The 18,863-nt window shown below is 42.6% G+C and overlaps 1 protein-coding gene across 17 annotated transcripts in view; it reads left to right on the forward strand.

Annotated features, from left to right (window-relative positions):
• Positions 1-18,863, forward strand: part of LOC129172466 (neurexin-3b) — a 296,454-nt gene that overhangs the window by 85,543 nt on the left and 192,048 nt on the right. For all 17 annotated transcript variants that reach the window (XR_008567019.1, XR_008567020.1, XR_008567021.1 and 14 more), the window contains 3 exons: positions 632-793; positions 12,530-12,968; positions 16,200-16,583. Coding sequence is in view for 13 of the 17 variants with exons in the window: in XM_054762202.1 (XP_054618177.1) it covers positions 632-793; positions 12,530-12,968; positions 16,200-16,583 (985 nt within the window). In the remaining 4 variants the exon portion in view is untranslated. The remainder of the gene's footprint in view (positions 1-631; positions 794-12,529; positions 12,969-16,199; positions 16,584-18,863) is intronic.

Genomic DNA, 18,863 nt, shown 5'->3' on the forward strand with positions numbered 1-18,863 from the left:
ACCTCGTGTGGTCTGCTCAAGCTTTGTATGAAACCATTCAATGAATCCCCTACATGTTCAATTAAATGTGTGTAATTGTGTTTTCTAACAGTGTTGGCCTTGGTTTGCAAATTGATGTGGTGTGAAAATGCCCCCTTTTTTGTTTTGCATGTGTGTGGATATAAAGAGAGAGAAGAGTGCGGGAGAGTGTGTGTGTGTGTGTGTGTGTGTGTTCACTGTATGTGTGTCTGCAATTATAAGACGAATCCCGAAACCTAAGACAAGTGCAATCAATTTGTCCTTGGTTTGAACATTGTACTAACCCTTCCCCGACCTAAAATATCCAAACCAAACCTAGGATCCATTTTCTTACCCCATCAAAGATAAAGAAAATATGCTTCTGCCATATTTTCTTTACCTGTCCTGTGAATCCTATGGCTAAAATTCCATTATCCCCCAATCCAAACGCTGTCTGGTCCAAAACGATCAAGTAACACAAGGATTCTATGAAAAAAAACAAAATGGAGTGCGAAAAGTCCAAATGCCTCATTTCGAATGCAGACCAAAGGAAGGTGGTGTGATTTATACGCAGCGCCAGATCGAATCTGAGATTGTAATTGTTGGGCTTTGGCTATGTGTTACCCCTTAACAGGTGACTATATCCGTTGATGGGATCCTCACCACCACGGGCTACACCCAGGAAGACTACACCATGCTGGGCTCAGATGATTTCTTCTATGTGGGTGGGAGCCCCAGTACTGCAGACCTTCCTGGATCTCCAGTCAGCAACAATTTCATGGGTTGCCTCAAGGAGGTAGGAGAGCATTCATATGAAAAGAAATACACCATGTCTGACTGATGCAGTACTGTGTGGGATGTTCGTTCTCAACATTTAGCTCCTGTGATGTTGAAAGATCCAATGTATAGAATTGCAAACAATGACGTACGGTGAGGATCGTGGTTGGTGAGGTACAGCACTCATTGGAGGTTTTTTTTTTAATAGGACGCCAAGGAAAACCAGATAATTCACTTTTGTTAAAAAAAAAATGTTTTCAAATACTTCAAAAACATTTGTGGTCTTGTTTGTAAAAAAACTACATGCGCCCTATCCTACCTCAGGAAAAGTTCTATGTCAAATTCATTCATTTGTTCAGCAGAGCACAAAAAGATCTTAAATGCATTTGACCTGCTGCTCTCCAGATGGTGCTGCTGCTGTCAAAAAATCCCATCTTTTCCTGCCTATAGACGTGACAGTGCAAACACGTTCCAGCTCACACACGCCAACGCCCCCTTCAGGATGAGTACTGCAGTGCCCTCCCTTATGACATTTCTGTGTATTGTCTGGTTCGCAAGAGTAATGTCACACTCGTTTAAAGACATACAGGCTCTAGAACGTCATGGTCATGATTTGGGGGGAAAAAAAAAAAACTTCTTTCAGAGCCTGAACCTGAACTGCTGTTTGAAATGTGCATTGTTTCCCCAGAAGAAAGCCAAAAAGGGAAGATGATAAAATTACATTGTCAATTCAATCTGCTGAGTTAGCTCAGGGAGTATCAAGCATTCCATATTTCTGTGCTTAAAGTAATTCATTAGACTTGCTGTGAGGAAAATATCCCAAAATTGCTCGTGTCACATGCAATTTGCAGCATCAGCTTGAGTGTGCCGCAAGAACGTCTCCCGATGGGCAACAATCTGAAAAAAAAAATGCTGCTGATGAAGATATCTGACAAGTGTTTGCTGTTTAGGGAGATTTATGATGTATCCGCTATTATAAATACACCATGCCGTGCTATTTAAATCTTTCTTTACAGTCTTCAGCAGGGTTTGCTCTAAATCCACATTAGACTTGTGTACCTAAAGTATGTCGTGCAGTATATTGTCATAATATTGACATATATTGCACATCAACTAATAATGTGAAATAATACAGAAGATGTAAGTAAACATGAATCAAAACACTGTTTGCCAAGGACTTGTTTGGCCGTTGGTGTGAAATAAAATACTCAATAGCAGGGGCGTGGGTCCAGACTAACTTTTTTTTGCGAGGAACCCCTAACTTAAAACTTTAGGGGCGCAAGCAAAATTTTGGGGTGCACAAGGAAACCGACTTCCAAAGTAAATTTTCACATTTCCTCTCATTTTCACTGCATTACTGACATATACCCAAACAATAAATGACAACTGTCCTCTCTATCCACCATGTTTCTGTTCATAGCTTCTGGAAGGCCTCATTGGTGGACTCTGCCTCCTTTCCTGCTTCTCGCCGTCTTTTATATGAGCTCAGGAATGTTAAATGTTCATTTATCCACCTCATTAATCATATGTATTTCCAATTGTTTTTCTGTATGTAAAACTATAATTACTTTCCATAAAATATATTTTTAATATTTTTGAATGTCTGGAACAGAACAATTGGATTTCCATTATTACTTCTGGGAAACTTTTGGAAAGGTGTCACCGTATAGTATTGGATAATTCCGTAATTTCGTTTGCCACCTACAACACAAAGCTAAGATGTGTTGTTCAGGTAGCTTAGTGTATATTGACCTACATCGGATTGTTTTTTACGTCTTTAATGAACATAATATATCCAAGTGGCACCCCGCATCTTTCAGTTTTGTATGCATCCCTCTGTGGAAAAAGCTTTGACACCCCTAGCTTACAGCATTTTACTATGACAAATGAAAAATGGACTTCCGGCAGTATAGGAACCATCATATTATTATGGATATTTATTTAGTTATACAGGGAACTGCATAATACCCATGCACTTTAAAACCTTGCATTGAAGGTATGGAAGGAACCAGCAATATTGAAGCTGCTTCAGCCCCATTTGCAGATTTCTACACTCGCTTTTCACATCGTCCTTATTTGAGCACACACACAAAACCACATCCACACATGACAGACATTACAAGGAGAAAGTCACATTGTCTGTGTTGCGTTGTTTTCGACTGAGTGGCTGCGGGTGATGTTCTATACTCTCAAGCAAATGTGTGAACGATTCCAAATATACACCTCGGCTTCTAATCTAAGATGGGACTGCTTTAAGCACACAAAATGCAATTGTAACGATGACTGACTCATTGTTTGGCTCGAACAACATCTCCGTAGTTCCAATCACCTGTCAACATTTGCATTTGAGGAAAAAAGGGATTGATTTGGACCTCATTAGATGCAATATTGTCCTGAAGCAAGTTGATTTTTACTTTCATGGTACAAGTCATTGTTAAAGAGCAAGGACATTTCGAAAAGCTCTTAGGAACGAACTGTACAAGTTTGATCAATCTAAAAAAAGATTTTCTTAAACTGTACCAGTGTCAAACTAAAAGAACATTTAGACTTTAAACCTCAGGGGATTTTGGGCTAAAATGAACAAAACTGTGGTCAAGACAGATTTGGAAAATCCCCATGAAGGTACTCCTGCATGAATGAAACACTGTGATTGCCTTGTCTGAGGTAATAAATCAGTAGGACAGACTCTCCAGTGAGAGTTGGTAGGTTTTGCTGATCAGCATTCATGCTATATCTCTATTAGGCTACGTGATGCATGTTTTAAGTCGAGCTTGGACCGACTAAAAATACACCACAGAGACGACGAACTTCTGACCCGACATTACCATTAAATTATAGAGGAATGTGAATAATATATACATAGTTTACTCACTGGATTCAGAATGGTAAAATGGATTTTGAAAGGTCATTACTTTCATCTTTATATTGCCATAGCAGAGAAATAGTAAAGGCCTTGAGTATTTGATAGCACAGCTTGTTTTTTTCCCAGTTGTTTCTTATAATAGGATATCATAAGAAAAGTAACTCCATCCATTTTCTTACGTTTATCCGGGTTCGGGTCGCGGGGGCAGAAGTCTCAGTAGGGAAGCCCAGACTTCCCTTTCTTCCAGCGAGATTGGTTCTACGGCGCAGGACCTTAGGGCAAGGAAGGCAGTGGCCTGGACAGCCCTAAATGGCATGTGTGGCATTTGGAAATGCAATCTTCCCCGACACATTAAAATAATCTTCTTCCAAGAAGCCATCGAGTCCGTCCTCCTCTATGGCTGTGAATCATGGACCTTGAAGCACTCCTTGCAGAAGCCTCTGGACGGGTGCTACACTAGAATGCTTCAGGTAGTGCTAAACATCAACCAGAACAAGCACATTACCAGCAAGCGTCTGTTCGGAAAGCTACCAAGGCTGAGTGACAAAGCAGCATCCAGATGTCGATGGCAGCGACATCTTTCGACAGCTTTCGGCGCACAAGCTGGTGCAATGGGAGCCAACTCGCAGGCAGCGACCTTCTGTGGAGCTATAGCGAGATGTATGGAAGATTGGTGAAACCGGCCTGAGGGCACCCAAGAGAGAGAGCTCCACCGGGGGAACACCAAGGTTTTTCCCAGGTCAGTGGCTCATTGGGAGGACTCAGTAGAAGAGGCAGAAGAACAAAACAACTTTGGAGCCTTGTCCTAGCAGAATCAACATAAGACTTACTGGGATATATACTGTACGTTGCTTCGTTAGTACTGTCACTTTCATAGGAGCAGATTGATGATCGTCAAACAGTTAAGGTGAAAAGTGTGGCCAACATTGGTGGGTGTTTCTCCTACGGTGTTCATTTTCACTTCCATGGTGATGTATTTTCTTTTCCTTTGTGCATTTCCACCAGAAAAGCTTGCTCTGCACTTGGGAGACATCATGAAGTGCAAAAAGTGAATTCATGTGCGATGTGTAGCTGGAAACGAGGCACACATTGTTATCTCAAGTGAGTCGAGGGTTTACAAAGATTTCAATCGATGGGAGCCCATGAATCGCTGTAATCCGTATTGTGTTTTTGTGTTGTTGCAGCTCACCACAATTACAGAAAGTACAGTTTTAGCTATGACCAGAGTTTTGTTTTACCACTCATTCTGCTGGGTGTCCAGTTGTGAATATAATAGCATCTAGATTTTTATTTTTAAAAGTAGATTTAATGGAATGGTAGAATCTGTCTGTCATATAAAGCATAATAACCCTGCCCAGATAAATTGATATAGTGGACGTCTGTAGGTGTAGCTCAACATCCTTAGCTGCCGTCATGTTATTTAGCCAAGTAAACCTCAATTAAACAGTCATTAAAATGGTAGAATGATTATTCAATATTCCAGTCAGTGATTAGTGTTTTTCTCAACCCAAATACGAAATAGATCTGAAATCTACGACCTTTCTGCGAGACTGCTAAAAGCAATGCTTTAGCAATGATATCATGGTATCACTTGAAAATCATAGCTCTCTAACTTTGCTTAGCATTCATCTGCCATTACTCCATTTTGTTGTTATATTGGTTCTAGTGCAGCATACGAGGACATGATAACATGAAATATTTCACCATGTTGTTGTTGTATGTGCGTGTGTGCCTATGTTGCAACATTCTGAGTGTCGAGTGTGACACAGCAATGCCTTGGCCCTTGAGAGCGTGACACGGTTGGACAGAATCATGAAGGTGATTCACCATGTGGCTTGACAGTGGTAGTGTTGTGTGGTCCACAGCTCTTCATTATACGTTGCTCCATCAAGCAGGCATGAAGCCATCTGCTACCTCGGACGATGAAAACTACTCATGTTGGCTCTTGTGATCTCTTGATTATACATTTTAATTTGTATTATTTAAATTTTTTACTTTTATTGTATCCCTGCATTAGTTCTTTCTTCTCCTCCACCTTTGCTTGTGGCTTTGATCTGCTTGAATAATGACAAGATAATTGAGTTGAGTTTTTCCCACTTTAGATCACAGAGGGTGTTAGTCAGCCTGTGTTTGTAGCAGAAAGGGCTTCAAGAGCCTCTGTGATTTGGTGAATATTGATCACTGCACACCAGTGCAAGAACAACAAATATGCATCCAGTGTTACCCATACAATTAGCTTTGTCAATTATTGAAATTTATCAATTATCTTCTTATAAATCTGGTTTGCCACAGAACTATTTGGCTCTACCAATTTTTTTGTTGGCGCTTCTGTTCTCCCTCACTCACAAATACATAGTAGGACCTTTCTGGACTTTCAAATATGTCAATGTACACAACAGTGGGTTTTGTTGGGTGATTTTGGAGCGTTTTCCGTTTGTGGAATACCGTTTGCAATACAATCAAGATGGAGGTAATGGTTTAATTTTAATTGAACATGCATCCAAGTTACAATGGAATACATCACATAATTTAAGTTCCACATGTCCAAAAGGAGTAGGAAGAAGCAAAGCTGATTTAATCCTACCCCCATCCGTTCCACGTCTTATGCAGTACATTTATTCACTTCCTGTATTCCTTATGTGATTTTTTTTAATACATAGAAGAATAAGGTAATGTAACCATATGATATTTGTTCACAATAAGATTTGTTCACAATAAATTTAATAATCAGTGTAATAATAATCAGTAGGTAATTTACGGACATGTTCTCATTATCCAAACAGTTTGCCCACTTGGCTCAGCAAGCTTTCAGAGCCAGAGTTGAACCAAAAAAGGCATCTCCAGATCGGCATGACTGTGGAACTATGACAATGGAAAACGAAAGCTCTCCAGCACAGCCACAGTGGAAAAGGGTTATACAGTATGTCGCTTGTAGTTACAGCTCTTTGCAGTAGATTATATTGTTACTCTGCATAGTCAGAGTAGCCAATAACTAGCTTGGCAACACTGTAAAAACAGACAGATATTCAATGAAATGGAATGACAGCCAAAAAATAAACAGCACATCACGTTACGGGTAAGTTAACACACAGCAACAACAAACTACCATTCTATGTGGGTAACAAGGACTAAGCTCTAATAGCACACACAAGTAAGTTATTTACAAAGTGCCCGCAAGGCATGCTGGGTACCACTGCAGCGACTCCCCTTGATGCTACAATAGAGTGAGATCTTAGATGTACAATGTCGGGTATACTGTATAATCGTTAAGATGAGCGCATCTACCATTGCCTGAAATGAAACCAACACCCGTAAATCAATAGCGTCACAGTATACCTGGGTTTTCTTTGGGCAGTCTGGCTTTCCCCCCTTACTCTAAAGAGATTCATGTTAAGTTATTGAACTCTCTAAATTGTCCATCGGTGTGAATGTGAGTGTGAATGGTTGTTTTCTGCATTTGCCCTGTAATTGATTGGTGACCAGTCCAGGGTTCACCCCACCTCTCACCCAAAGTCAGCTGGGATAGACGCCAGCTCACCCATGATCCTAATGATGACAGGCGGGTATAGAATATGGATAGATGGATATTTTGTTGCAGTGAGTGAATACTTTACTTTGCCGCTGTCTGCCAACAAGAAATGATGTGCGCTGCCATTGCAAGCCCTCTCTTATTTCGTCTGCACGGCATGCATCTGCCCCCGAAGGCTACAGTGGATGTCATCTGTGCACAGTACTCGCACACACCCCACCCACGCTCATGTTCTGCCACGTGGACCCCAGCCCTGGTCATGTGACAGGGAGGCCAGTGGGTAGCCACTCGCCAGTCAGCCTGGTGTTTTGCAGGGCAATGCTGTCAGCGCCTTCTGAAAACCCTTTTCTCCTGCACGCCATCCAGCCGAGACTTAGGGTGTCTCAGGGCGCCCGCTGATGAGCCGGCGCTTTGGAGTGGCAACTTGTGGGGGTGGAGGGAGCATGCGGTGTCATCAGGCATCAAGTGGAAGAGCTGGAACTGGGGAGTGAATGAATGTGAGGGCAGAAGGTATTGAAATATAGTAGAAGTCTGCGAGTCAGGTGTCAGCTGGCAGAAGACAGAAACAAGCAATAATAATAATGATGAGAAAGAGAGTGAGCGGAAAATGGAGCGAGATACCTTGTATTTGGCATTTGAAAGGAGCACTGCTGTCCTCAGTTTCATGTTAGTCACCACACTTTGCATGTTTTCCCCTCAGATACAAATGCAAATGTCATCATAGCCTTCTATTTTTTTAATTAGTTTTTTTTTTCTCTCTCTCTCTCAGGGGGCTTGGCAGTGAGTGGAAGAAATTTCTGCTGTCGCCCTCCATCCTTGCCTTTTTTAGGTTGGGCTGTGATACCCAACCAAGCCCTGCTTATGTAGATTAACCTCTACTTCCTCTAACACGACTGACAATGTGCTACACCATTGTCCTCACAGATTGCTGCCACCCGAGAGTGGATATCGTCAGTGTCTAGATGACATCATCTGTCTTGTTCATCAGTGCTACCTTTTAATTCATTTTAAAATGTGTGATTGTCTAATACGGGCTCCTTTTTAAATAGTATTGATTTTTACATGCAGACTAATTCACAGCCAAAAAACATTCAGCCAAAAATTCCCTCTGCAAAGTCTCATGAGCACCTTGTGTGTGTTTTCACAAAACTTCAGCGGAATCGTCCTGTTTCTTCATTTGAATTGCTGCTACATTCGCAGCTGATATGAGACTGAGATGTAGTAGATTAGGGAAGATTGTATATGTGTAAATATGTGTGTGTGTGTGTACACACACGTACAGGCCCTCCCCTTTCGGCCCGATCAATACACTATCCTGCAGCAGAGATGGGAGATCTTGGCTTTATGGAGTCATTACACTCCCCTGCATTATGAATGGGCCCCATAACATCATTGATGGACCAAAGGACAGTGCAGCAAAGCAGACCATAACAAAGGATAAGATGAGGCACACACGGCTGTCTTTTATAACACCGATTCAATCGCATTATTCATAAGACCACAGCACAACACAGGCATTCCAAATTCCAAATAAAATCCATGGCTATGTTATATTGTTTTGAAAATATTTTGTCTGGCAAAGAAAGATGGAAATACACAAACATGTCTTGGTAGTTTCTCAGTCATCCAGGTCATGGTAATCCACTTGGGTTTAACCAAGGCAACTGGAATCTTAAGGCATCTTGAGTTCTAAAATTTTAGGTGTGGAATTTCCCTGCTTATGTCCGGCGGATGTGTCTCGTGGTGATTGTCACGATAGGGTGGTTGTTGTTGTTGTTGTTCACCAGCCGTCCTGCATAACAATAGGTTGTTTGCCCACCAGGCAGGCAAACTTCCACTTTTTCCGTTGAATGAGACAGATTTTGGGAGAGATGTCAGGACATTGTTTTAAGCAGACTGGAGGTGATGGCCTCTCGAGTTTGACATTCTTTCACTTCCTTTGTGAATCACCACCTTATTGTGGTGGAGGGATTTGAGTGCCCGAGTGATCCTAGGAGTTATGTTGTCTGGGGCTATATGCCGCTGGTAGGTTCTCCCAAGGAAAACGGGTCCAGACAAAGAATGATTCCCAAGACCCTATGAATAAAAACAAGAGCCTCACCCTGGCAAGCCCAAGGCAGGGGCTCGCAGGTGAGCGCCTGGTGGTTGGGCATTCACCCATGGGGCCGGGCCCAGCCTGAAGAAGCCACCCGGGATCTCCCCCACTCATATTCTGTGCCTCCATTGTTGAGGCAGCCGATCAGAGCTTCCGCCACAAGGTGGTCGGTGCCATTGTGGCGGCAAGCCCCAAACCCGATGGTGGAGACCAGAGGTCAGGGCTGCCGTCAAGTAGGAGTCCTGTCGAGCATGTATAGCTTGTGGGGCTCCTGAAGCAGCTGACCAGGCCGAGCATGCCAAGCGGCATGACCGTCTGCTACAGGAGGTGCAATGTGGTTTTCATCCCAGTCGTGAAACACTGGACCAGCTTTACACTCTTGCAAGGGTACAGGAGGGTACACGGGAGTTTGTCCAACCAGTCTACGTGTGCTTTGTAGACTTGGAAAAGGCATTCGACCTTGTCCCTCGCGTGTCGTATGGCGGTGCTCTGAGAGTACAAGATTTGTGGCACAGTACTATGTGCCATTCGGTCCCTGTACAGCCGGAGAAGGGCCTTGTTCGCATTGCCAGCAGTAAGTGAGCCTGTTTCCGATGAACGTTGGCGTCAAGCGAGTCCACTCTGGGAGCCTTAGGATCTCATCTCTATTTGCAGACAATGTGTTCCTGACGACCTGATCAGGCTCCTGTGACCTTCAGTGTTTACTGGGGCGGTTTGCAGTTGAGTGTGAAGCTTCTAAGATGAGATGGCACTTCCAAATCTGAGGCCATGGTTCTCAGTTGGAAAAGGGTGGATTGCACCCTGCGAGTTGGGAGTGAGGTCTTCCCCCAGGTGGACGCGTTAAAATATCTCAGGGTCTTGCTCACAAATGAGGGAAAAAGAGAAGACCCCAGGGCAGACCTAGGACACACTGGAGGGATTATTTCTCACAGCCTGCCTGGGAAGGCCTTGGCGTCCTCCCGTTGGAACTGGATGAGGTGGCCGGAGATCGGGAAGTCTGGACTTCCCTACTGATACTGCTGCCCCCGTGACCCAGACCCGGATAAAGTGAAGAAAATGGAATGGCTTCTTTCACACCTTTTTCAAACCTGTGCTCCCCACTATCCAGAATTTGGACGTAGTTGTCTCCAAAAGGAGATCCAAGTAAACTGCTGACTTTGGGCCTGAAGAAACTGGCTTCCTATTTTGTACCATGTGCTTGTGTTGGTTGGTCTCTCTGGTCATTGCACTCCCCACTACATTAAACTACGACTGTCTTCAACAGTGGACTAATTGTCGAATGTTGTTGTGGGCATATTACACATCAGTGCACATAAAACAGAAACATGTCTGAAAAACACCTTGCCAAAACTCTTCATTAGATGCCTAAATTCTTAGATTAAAATCCACATTTGGGATATCAAATGAAATTGGCGTAACAACCTTACCTGTTTTAAAAGATACCGTTGTTGTCTGGAGTCACCCTACAAGATAAAGTGAGGAGCTTGTTGAAGTGGCTCGGGCATGTACTCCGGATGCCTCCTGGACGCCCCCCTGGTAAGGTGTCCCAGGCATGCCCAGTCAGTAGAGGCCCCAGGGTAGAGACGCAGGACACGCTGGAGGGATCACATCTCACAGCTGGCCTGCGTGAAGGCCTCCGTGTCTCTCTAGTGGAGCTGAAAAAAGTAGCCAGAGACCGGGAAGTCTGGGCTTCCCTACTTAGACTGCTCCCCCCACGACACGGACCCAGATAAGTGGAAGGTAACGGATGGATGGATGAATGATCTCTTGGAGTCCCTCGAACCTTTGGAAGCTGGAACAGCTTTATTCGGAAGAGTGACCATCACTCCAAGGTTTTCCATTGCAAATGTACTGCATTAAAACTTTCCCCCTATTTTTTTTTATATATTTTCATGCATTATTCAGTTGTTCTTTCGCCCAAGAGGAGAGTACTTAAAGTTTGCCGAAAGTGGTGGGTTAGGTATTTTGCATCAGAGCATAAAAGAACATCAGTGTTCCAGAGAGAGCGTTGTGCAATCTTAATAGTGGTTCAAACTTTAGCATATTATTAACCATCCCTGTTTCAAGTTGAACTTTTATGTATTTTTTTTTGACAAGTGTTTGGGTTCAAATCATATATTGGTCCTGTGGTTGCATGTAAAGCAAAATGATCCCTGAAGCAATGAATCATATTTGCGTGCTTCCCATGCAGCCACTACAATACCCCTGTCATCTTTCTAACTGGATTAATTGTGGTACATGTCCAATTCATCTCTACCATGTTTGTGCTGTCCTCATTCTTGTTGTATGCTACATTATCAGTAGATTTGGTGCTTAACCAAAGTGCGCTGATGACTTGTTGCATGCTATGTTCAGGAGATTAAGTGTGGCCCTTAAGTGTACTGACAGCTACATGGCTGGGTTGCACAAAAGCATATTTGAAACAAAAGTGGCACACACTGGTTTTACAGCAATAATCCTTCAAGTCTTACCCTCTTATTGTTCTCCGAACTTTCTTTTTTTGTATTTTTCATTTCCTTCCCCCAGTTCATATCGGCTGCCTTCGTTCTCCCAATTCTTCTCTCTTCCGCTTGGCTTTCCTCTGCGTTTGGGTCACCTGTGTTGATTTACTGTCAAATCTTCCAGGATTATCAGTAATCCTGCAGCAGTAAAATCTGTTTGCTGACAGCTGTGCTCCCTCTGACGCTATTGCGGTTTCCTGCACACACAGTGCCCTATATACCAGGAAAAGCCCGTCTTCCTCCACAGCACGGGGAAGGGGGGGCATTCATTTTCTACCTCAGTGCATTCCAGTGACAATCTACGGCACTTCTTTTGTGCAATATTTTGTTATATTTGTCTGTAATGTAAAGCTGCTTTATGCGTTTATGGATTATGGGGTTTTGGTGAATTTATTGTGGGTAGAAAGGAATTATATTGAGTCTATTCTCAGCGGACTCGCTCTTATGAAGAGTCTTTTTGAGCTGTCTGTGCAGTGACTCACTAACAATATTGACGTTACTTCTGACGGTTCAGTAAAATAAAATATAGTCAAGCATTTGAGTCGAACCGCTTTTCCCTTGAAGGTAAATTGATGTTCAGGTCGTAAATTACCCAAGCAAATTGGACCCCACACGCATAACAAGATATTAGTTTGATCGATCCACATTTTGGTAAAACAAAATGCTACCCTGCTGTTTATTCAGTTTGTTCCTACTGAAGTGATTGTGATTTTCTGGCCCAGAGATTTAAACTGGATGTTTTATTTTTGCATTTATTTTTGTCTCAGGTGGTGTACAAAAACAATGATATCCGCCTGGAGCTTTCCCGTCTGGCCCGGATTGTGGATCCTAAGATGAAACTTCAAGGCGATGTGGTCTTTAAGTGCGAAAACGTTCCCACCCTCGACCCCATAAACTTCGAGACGCCCGACTCCTACCTGGCTCTGCCGAAATGGAACACCAAACGCGTCGGGTCGATCTCCTTCGACTTTCGAACCTCGGAGCCAAACGGCTTGATACTTTTTACGCACGGCAAACCTCAGGAGCGACGTGACGCGAAGTCCCAGAAGACCAACAAGGTGGACTTCTTTGCCGTGGAGCTTCTGGATGGAGTTTTGTACCTGGTGCTGGACATGGGCTCCGGAACTATCAAGGTCAAAGCGACACAGGTGAAAGTCAATGAAGGCAGCTGGCACCATGTGGACATCCAGAGAGACGGTCGCTCAGGTAAGGAGATACGATGTACAGTAAGATGACAACATAATTACTCTATACGACTATATTGACTCAAATATCAGACCACCTCTCCTTTAAATTTAATATTTTTTAAAGACTAAATCAAAGAGAAAGTAGGCAATATTTTTTTCTTCTTCTTCTTCGAAAATAGGCTATTTTTCACACACAAAACACTAACAAGTATTTGATAAAACAGCTACAGACGTGCATGTAACAAAAGCCCACACTTTTTACATGTTTGTCTCACAATAATCGTTTATAACCACGTGAGCAGGTACAATGTATAACATACATGAACCGCTGTAGAAAGCCCACAATTTTGACATGCTTTATACTTCAGTGGCAATTTTTTTTCCATCAAGCATTGAGATTTCACACTGTCCCACGGTCTGTGAACGCACCAAAGTTGTGTGCTCTGACAAGCTACACTGTGACTCCGATTCCATTTGCTCATGGATCATCTTACATTATCATTCATTAATGGTGAGTACCTGTATACTTAAAATGTGTTTTAATAGGTGTGTGAGGTCTTAAACCTGGATTGTCGTGAGTGAACAATGGCAATTTAAGAGAAAATGGAGGGGTCTGGAGCTGAATCGAACATCCAACAATCACTTTTACTGCAAATGTTGCTCCAAAATCAGAACGTCAACGTCAAGCTAGCAGGAGCCGTGTATCATAAATCATCAGACATCATTCCAGTGTCTGAATGAGTCTTGTGAATGCCATATATTTGTTTTTTTAGTTCATTTAGCGATTTTTATGCTTGGAAATGCTTAATTTAGACAAAATATATAAATTATGCATAAATACGCATATATATTTTTACTAATGGGCCGTATTCAACCACGAAGCAGCATGATTTAGTAACATATTTTTGAAAAACCGTGATCGAAGTGCGATGTGGCGAGGTACGACTGTATGCCCATCCAACGACTGTGAATACAGTCAGCTTATGTTTATTGGCTCCATGCACATGTATGCGCTCCCTAAATCATCTCGCTATGGTCTTAAAGAGTTTCCTTGGAGAGCTGAATGAAGGCATGAGAGTAGATGGTGTAGAACTAGTTTTCAAGCAAGTAATCAAACAATAATCCTTCTCTTATTGCATCGCATCTACATAATGACAACACAAGCCCCGCATTGTTGACTTTGTTACTGATTTGTCGCAATAATAATTAAACCATACTCCCCCTCCAGAGTGTTTCCAAGTCTTTGTTTCCTCCTCACTTGTCTCCATATGCAAGTCGTCTGATCTCAGCTCATAGCCAAACACACAGAAAGTATTAAACAAAGATTGCATTAGAGAAAAGGTGCTAGAAAATTCTGTTGCCTTAAGCTCCAAAAGCCAACGCAATCTCCGCATTAGGCGGTACACTCCGGAGAGCTCGGGCGTGTTCGACGCCACTGCAGCCGAGGGTATATATCAGGTTAGCAGAGCCAATTTAGCCGTGTGTCAGAGTCAGCTGCTTCGATTAATCACCTGCGCTGCCACCAGTTAGATAGTGGAGAAGAAAGTAGGGTTTTCACAGAGAAGCAGAGGAATGAGATAGATATAAGGACACCAGACTGAGGGATTGGTAAGACCACGTGGCTGGAGTAAGATGTAACTTTCCCTGTTGCCAGTGTATTGAAGACTGTGTTTTGTAGAGAGTATGGCACTTAAACTCTTTACATGGAACACAAACTTTCCTTTGTAGACGAATATATCACGTTAGGGGGATCCCTTTCAACCCATGTAGCTGGAAAATGAAAAGTTGCACAATGCATGTGTCCTTTTGTGTTTATTGTAGTCATTGATTTTTAATTTAACATTACCTAAGACTGTGATTCTCAACTGGTGGGACGTGACCCAAAAGTGGGTCGTGGAAAAAAAAAAAAAAAGAATTTTCCGTGAATGCACCTCACATTCTTGTGTGCTATTTGCATGATACGCCGCCATGAGGTGCGTGCAATGAGCGGGAGGGAAGGACATCAAGTGGGGACCCAACGTGCTGTCCGGCCGACACACAGCTGCAGATATCTGCTGGAGAAGATTTAAAAAAAGAAAAAAAAAAGAAAAAAAAGACAGGCATCAAAAGAGAGACAGCGTCTCATGGCTGAAGTTCATGTGTCGTTGCAAACAGTCCTTTTTTAAATATGAGAGATTTCAGAAGGTTGAGTTGAAAACCTTCTGCTATTTGGGTGACCGCTTGTCATCGAGAGGTGATATGAAGTGGGTTGTTATGGTTTATAGGCAGCACAGCCGAGCCGATCTGGGTTGTCTGTACTGTACATGGGGTAATCGTTAAATGGAATTGCCCGTATGCCCACCATAGATCCACTAATGGCCGTAAACTGTAATACAGTAGAGCCTTGCTTGTTACAGGGATTACGTCCGAGGACCTCCATCAAAAAGGTGATGTCTATTTTTGACAGAACGGCTTTTCCTAACACCCCCACCCCCAATTCAATTGCCTTGTTTAATCACGACACAATCCAGGTTTAAACCCTAAATATGCCGAATTAAACACATTTAAAATGTATAGATACTCACCAGTGATACTGTAAGATGATTGATAAACAGAATTGGAGACACGGTGTCGTGCTAGAGGCTGGCAAGCTACAGAAGGCGTTTCTCCAAGTTGCGTCTACACAATCCACACTGCTCGCCAGTTGTAATTCTAGTAATAACTTACGATGACACAGTATATTCATTTCTTTTCACCTCGCTGCAAGTTGTGAGCCTGGATTGACTGTCCAAGCTAGTGCTTCCATATCCCTCACAGCACACAACTATGTTGCATTGAAGGACCACCAAATAAAGTGCGAAATCTCAACGCTTGATGAAAAAACATTACCAGTGAAGCATAAAGGCGTAAGCATGTAAACATTTTGTGGGCTTTCTAACAGTGGTGCATGTATGCTCAGCATTTTACCTGTATCATCACGTATTTATAAATTATCACCAATTTGAGATTGCGTTGCCACATAATGTGCACTGCGACAGTTAAACATTCATTAGTTTTTACTTTGGCTCATGTATTTGAGGTGAAGGTAGTGATTTTCTTATGATCCATCCATCCAACCAGAAAATGACACTCAATTAATTTAAGAAGAACTACAAACAGGTCTCTCAGAAACACTAGCATCTTATACTTTATACATGGATTAACTGGCCTTCATGGACTTCAGCATGACACTGTCTGTATTGCATTTAATGATGGATGTTTCTTTCTGCAGGCATCATCTCTGTAAACAGCCGGCGGACGCCTTTCACAGCCAGTGGAGAAAATGAGATCTTGGACCTGGAGGGGGATCTTTATCTTGGTGGCCTTCCTGACAACCGTGCAGGGTTGGTGCTCCCCACCGAGCTCTGGACCGCTATGCTGAACTATGGTTACGTGGGCTGCATCAGGGATCTTTTCATTGATGGACGCAGCAAAGACATCCGGCAGATCGCTGTCTCACAAAACGCGACCGATATCAAGTCTTCCTGCAGTAAGGTGACAGGAAAACATTGCGACAGCAACCCGTGCAAGAACAGCGGGGTCTGCAAGGAGGGATGGAACCGCTTTATCTGTGACTGTACAGGAACAGGATTCTGGGACAGTAACTGTGAAAGAGGTGAGACTTTTTTTATTTGTGGCTTTTTAATTAACTTTCAATGTACAATGGATGCCATCAGTCTTCTGTTGGATGCATTCTACTTGAAACAGCAGTTTGTTGTTCATAGGGCATTGTATCGATCGCAACTGGACTGTTTGGGTTGTCTTGAAGATGTTTCGCCTCTCATCTGAGCAGGCTTCGTCTAAAACAACCCAAACAATCCAGTTGAAATCGATACAATGCCCTGAGAATGCAATGACACGGGTGATAACTTTAGAAAAATCTGGCATATATTCAGAGATTGTTGCAATGAAATGTCTACCAACAGTAGTCTTTCCCAAACATTAGTACTGAGATTGTTCCTGCATGTATGGGTGCTTTGCTGAAAGGTTTGCTCAGGTTTTTCTTTTGGGTGTAGAAAGCTTGATTTAGTTTTTGGCTTTTGGTCTAAAGCTAACTTCAAATGGGCTTTTCTTGTCTTGGTTTTAAGAGCTTGGACGCATTAAGTTTTTATTAGAGGGTGCAGCTTTAGGAGCGTGCTAGCTGACTATTGTTGAGTTAGCCCATTTTTTTTTTTTGTGCTATTTTCTAAAGTTTTAAAGTCGTGAGTTGTGGTTATGATGTGCGGAATACTATATTTTGAAGAGCAACAGTGATGATGATTACAGTAGTTTATATCTGGTAGTTGTAAGACGTTTTACGTCTCCGAAGAACATAAAACAGCCGAGCTGTCTGACTTTTATGAAAGAAGTAAGCAGCAGTCAAGGTGCATCTTTATTCTCAATAACACTTATTGTTGCAGTCCAGTATTGCATCGTATCTGTGCATAATAGACGGTGAGAGCAGTCGTTTTAACTATAGGAACAATAAATCTGAGCCAGTGTTCATCACTGACCTAACACCCACAGGATGAAAACATTGAGTCAAATGTCCCTTAAGCTCACAGTGTCAGTTTCCAGTCATCTTCGCTGCTTTTCTTCTTCCATCTTGTTCACTTTCTCCCACGCATGTTGTTGCCCCTGGATGGCTTCCCTTTTGAGTTGTTGCCCACTCTGGAGTATTAGCTTTTTTATATATATATTTAATATTTCCTGGTTGAATGCAGCCTATTAATAAAAAAAAGAACAGCATATTTCAGGGAATTTTACCTACCTTGGCCTAAATAAGAATTTTCAAGGTGTCAGTAATTGAGACAAGCACCAGGTGTGATTGCCAGAACATGCATTTTTTCAGGTTTAAATGATCTCACATTAACAACATAATAATCATAACACGGCTACTGCCCGTTCCTTAACCCACGGCTAGCTAAAACTCAGCTCTGAAACTCCGTCACTTCCTGTGTTCAGATCCGTCTTGGTTGTCTCTTTCAAAAATGCCACTAGCGACAAATCCAGGAACTTTTCCTGGTCTTATTGGAGACTTTAACATAAAAGCAACAAGCAGCACCCTCGGTTGTCTATTTTTTTAGGTGACCCCTGCATAAATGATAATAATAATTTAATTGCATAGCAGAACTACCTGTTTTACTGTGCATATGACAATAAAACTCTTGAATCTTAAACTAAGGACAGATTAAGTCTAAGCAATCCGTGCTGTGCTTGGTCCCACTTGCCACCTAAAGAGTGCTCCAAGTAGGCCCAGCATGGTCTGAAAAGTGGGCCTGAGCATTAGTAGCCTTGGAATGCCATTGCTCGCCCTGTCAGTTTTTAATAAATCAGTCACATAGAATTAAAACATGACTTGAAATACAGACAACGGCAAGTCGGGAACGTTTGGAAATACCGTATTGCTTCATGAATTGAAGACCGGATGCATGCTGTGTAGCGTGAGTACAGACCAGCGGGGGACAAGTGAGGGAGGGCGCCCTAAGAAACTATGCTGATGAAAACAACACCAACTGACGTTTAATTCAGATGCTTTCTTTTTCATAACGGGTATTCTGCATGCTTTTCTTCCAAGTTCTTTGGAGATTTCAGGAATTTAATCCAACTTTGGTGCTTCCTGTTAGTTAACGCTGATTCACTTAAATGTGCGAAGGCAGAGATGCTGATACAAAAGGCATGCCTTCTTTCTGAGCTGCTCAGAGTGAGGCCAGCCTCCCCGTGGCATAATTTCACCTCGGCTGCTTGTGTCAGCAACGGTATTTTTCCCGTGACTGCCCAAAGCATGCAAAGGAGTGAAGAATGCAACTAAAGAATAAATGGACATATTTGCTTTTGCTGTTCCTTGCCATAACAGTGAGGCGGGAGCTCAGCGACCTGGCCCTGCTATTTCATCAAAACAGAACGAAAAAATATA

The sequence above is a fragment of the Dunckerocampus dactyliophorus genome, chromosome 19 (genome assembly GCF_027744805.1).
Source record: "Dunckerocampus dactyliophorus isolate RoL2022-P2 chromosome 19, RoL_Ddac_1.1, whole genome shotgun sequence".
NCBI lineage: Eukaryota > Metazoa > Chordata > Actinopteri > Syngnathiformes > Syngnathidae > Dunckerocampus > Dunckerocampus dactyliophorus.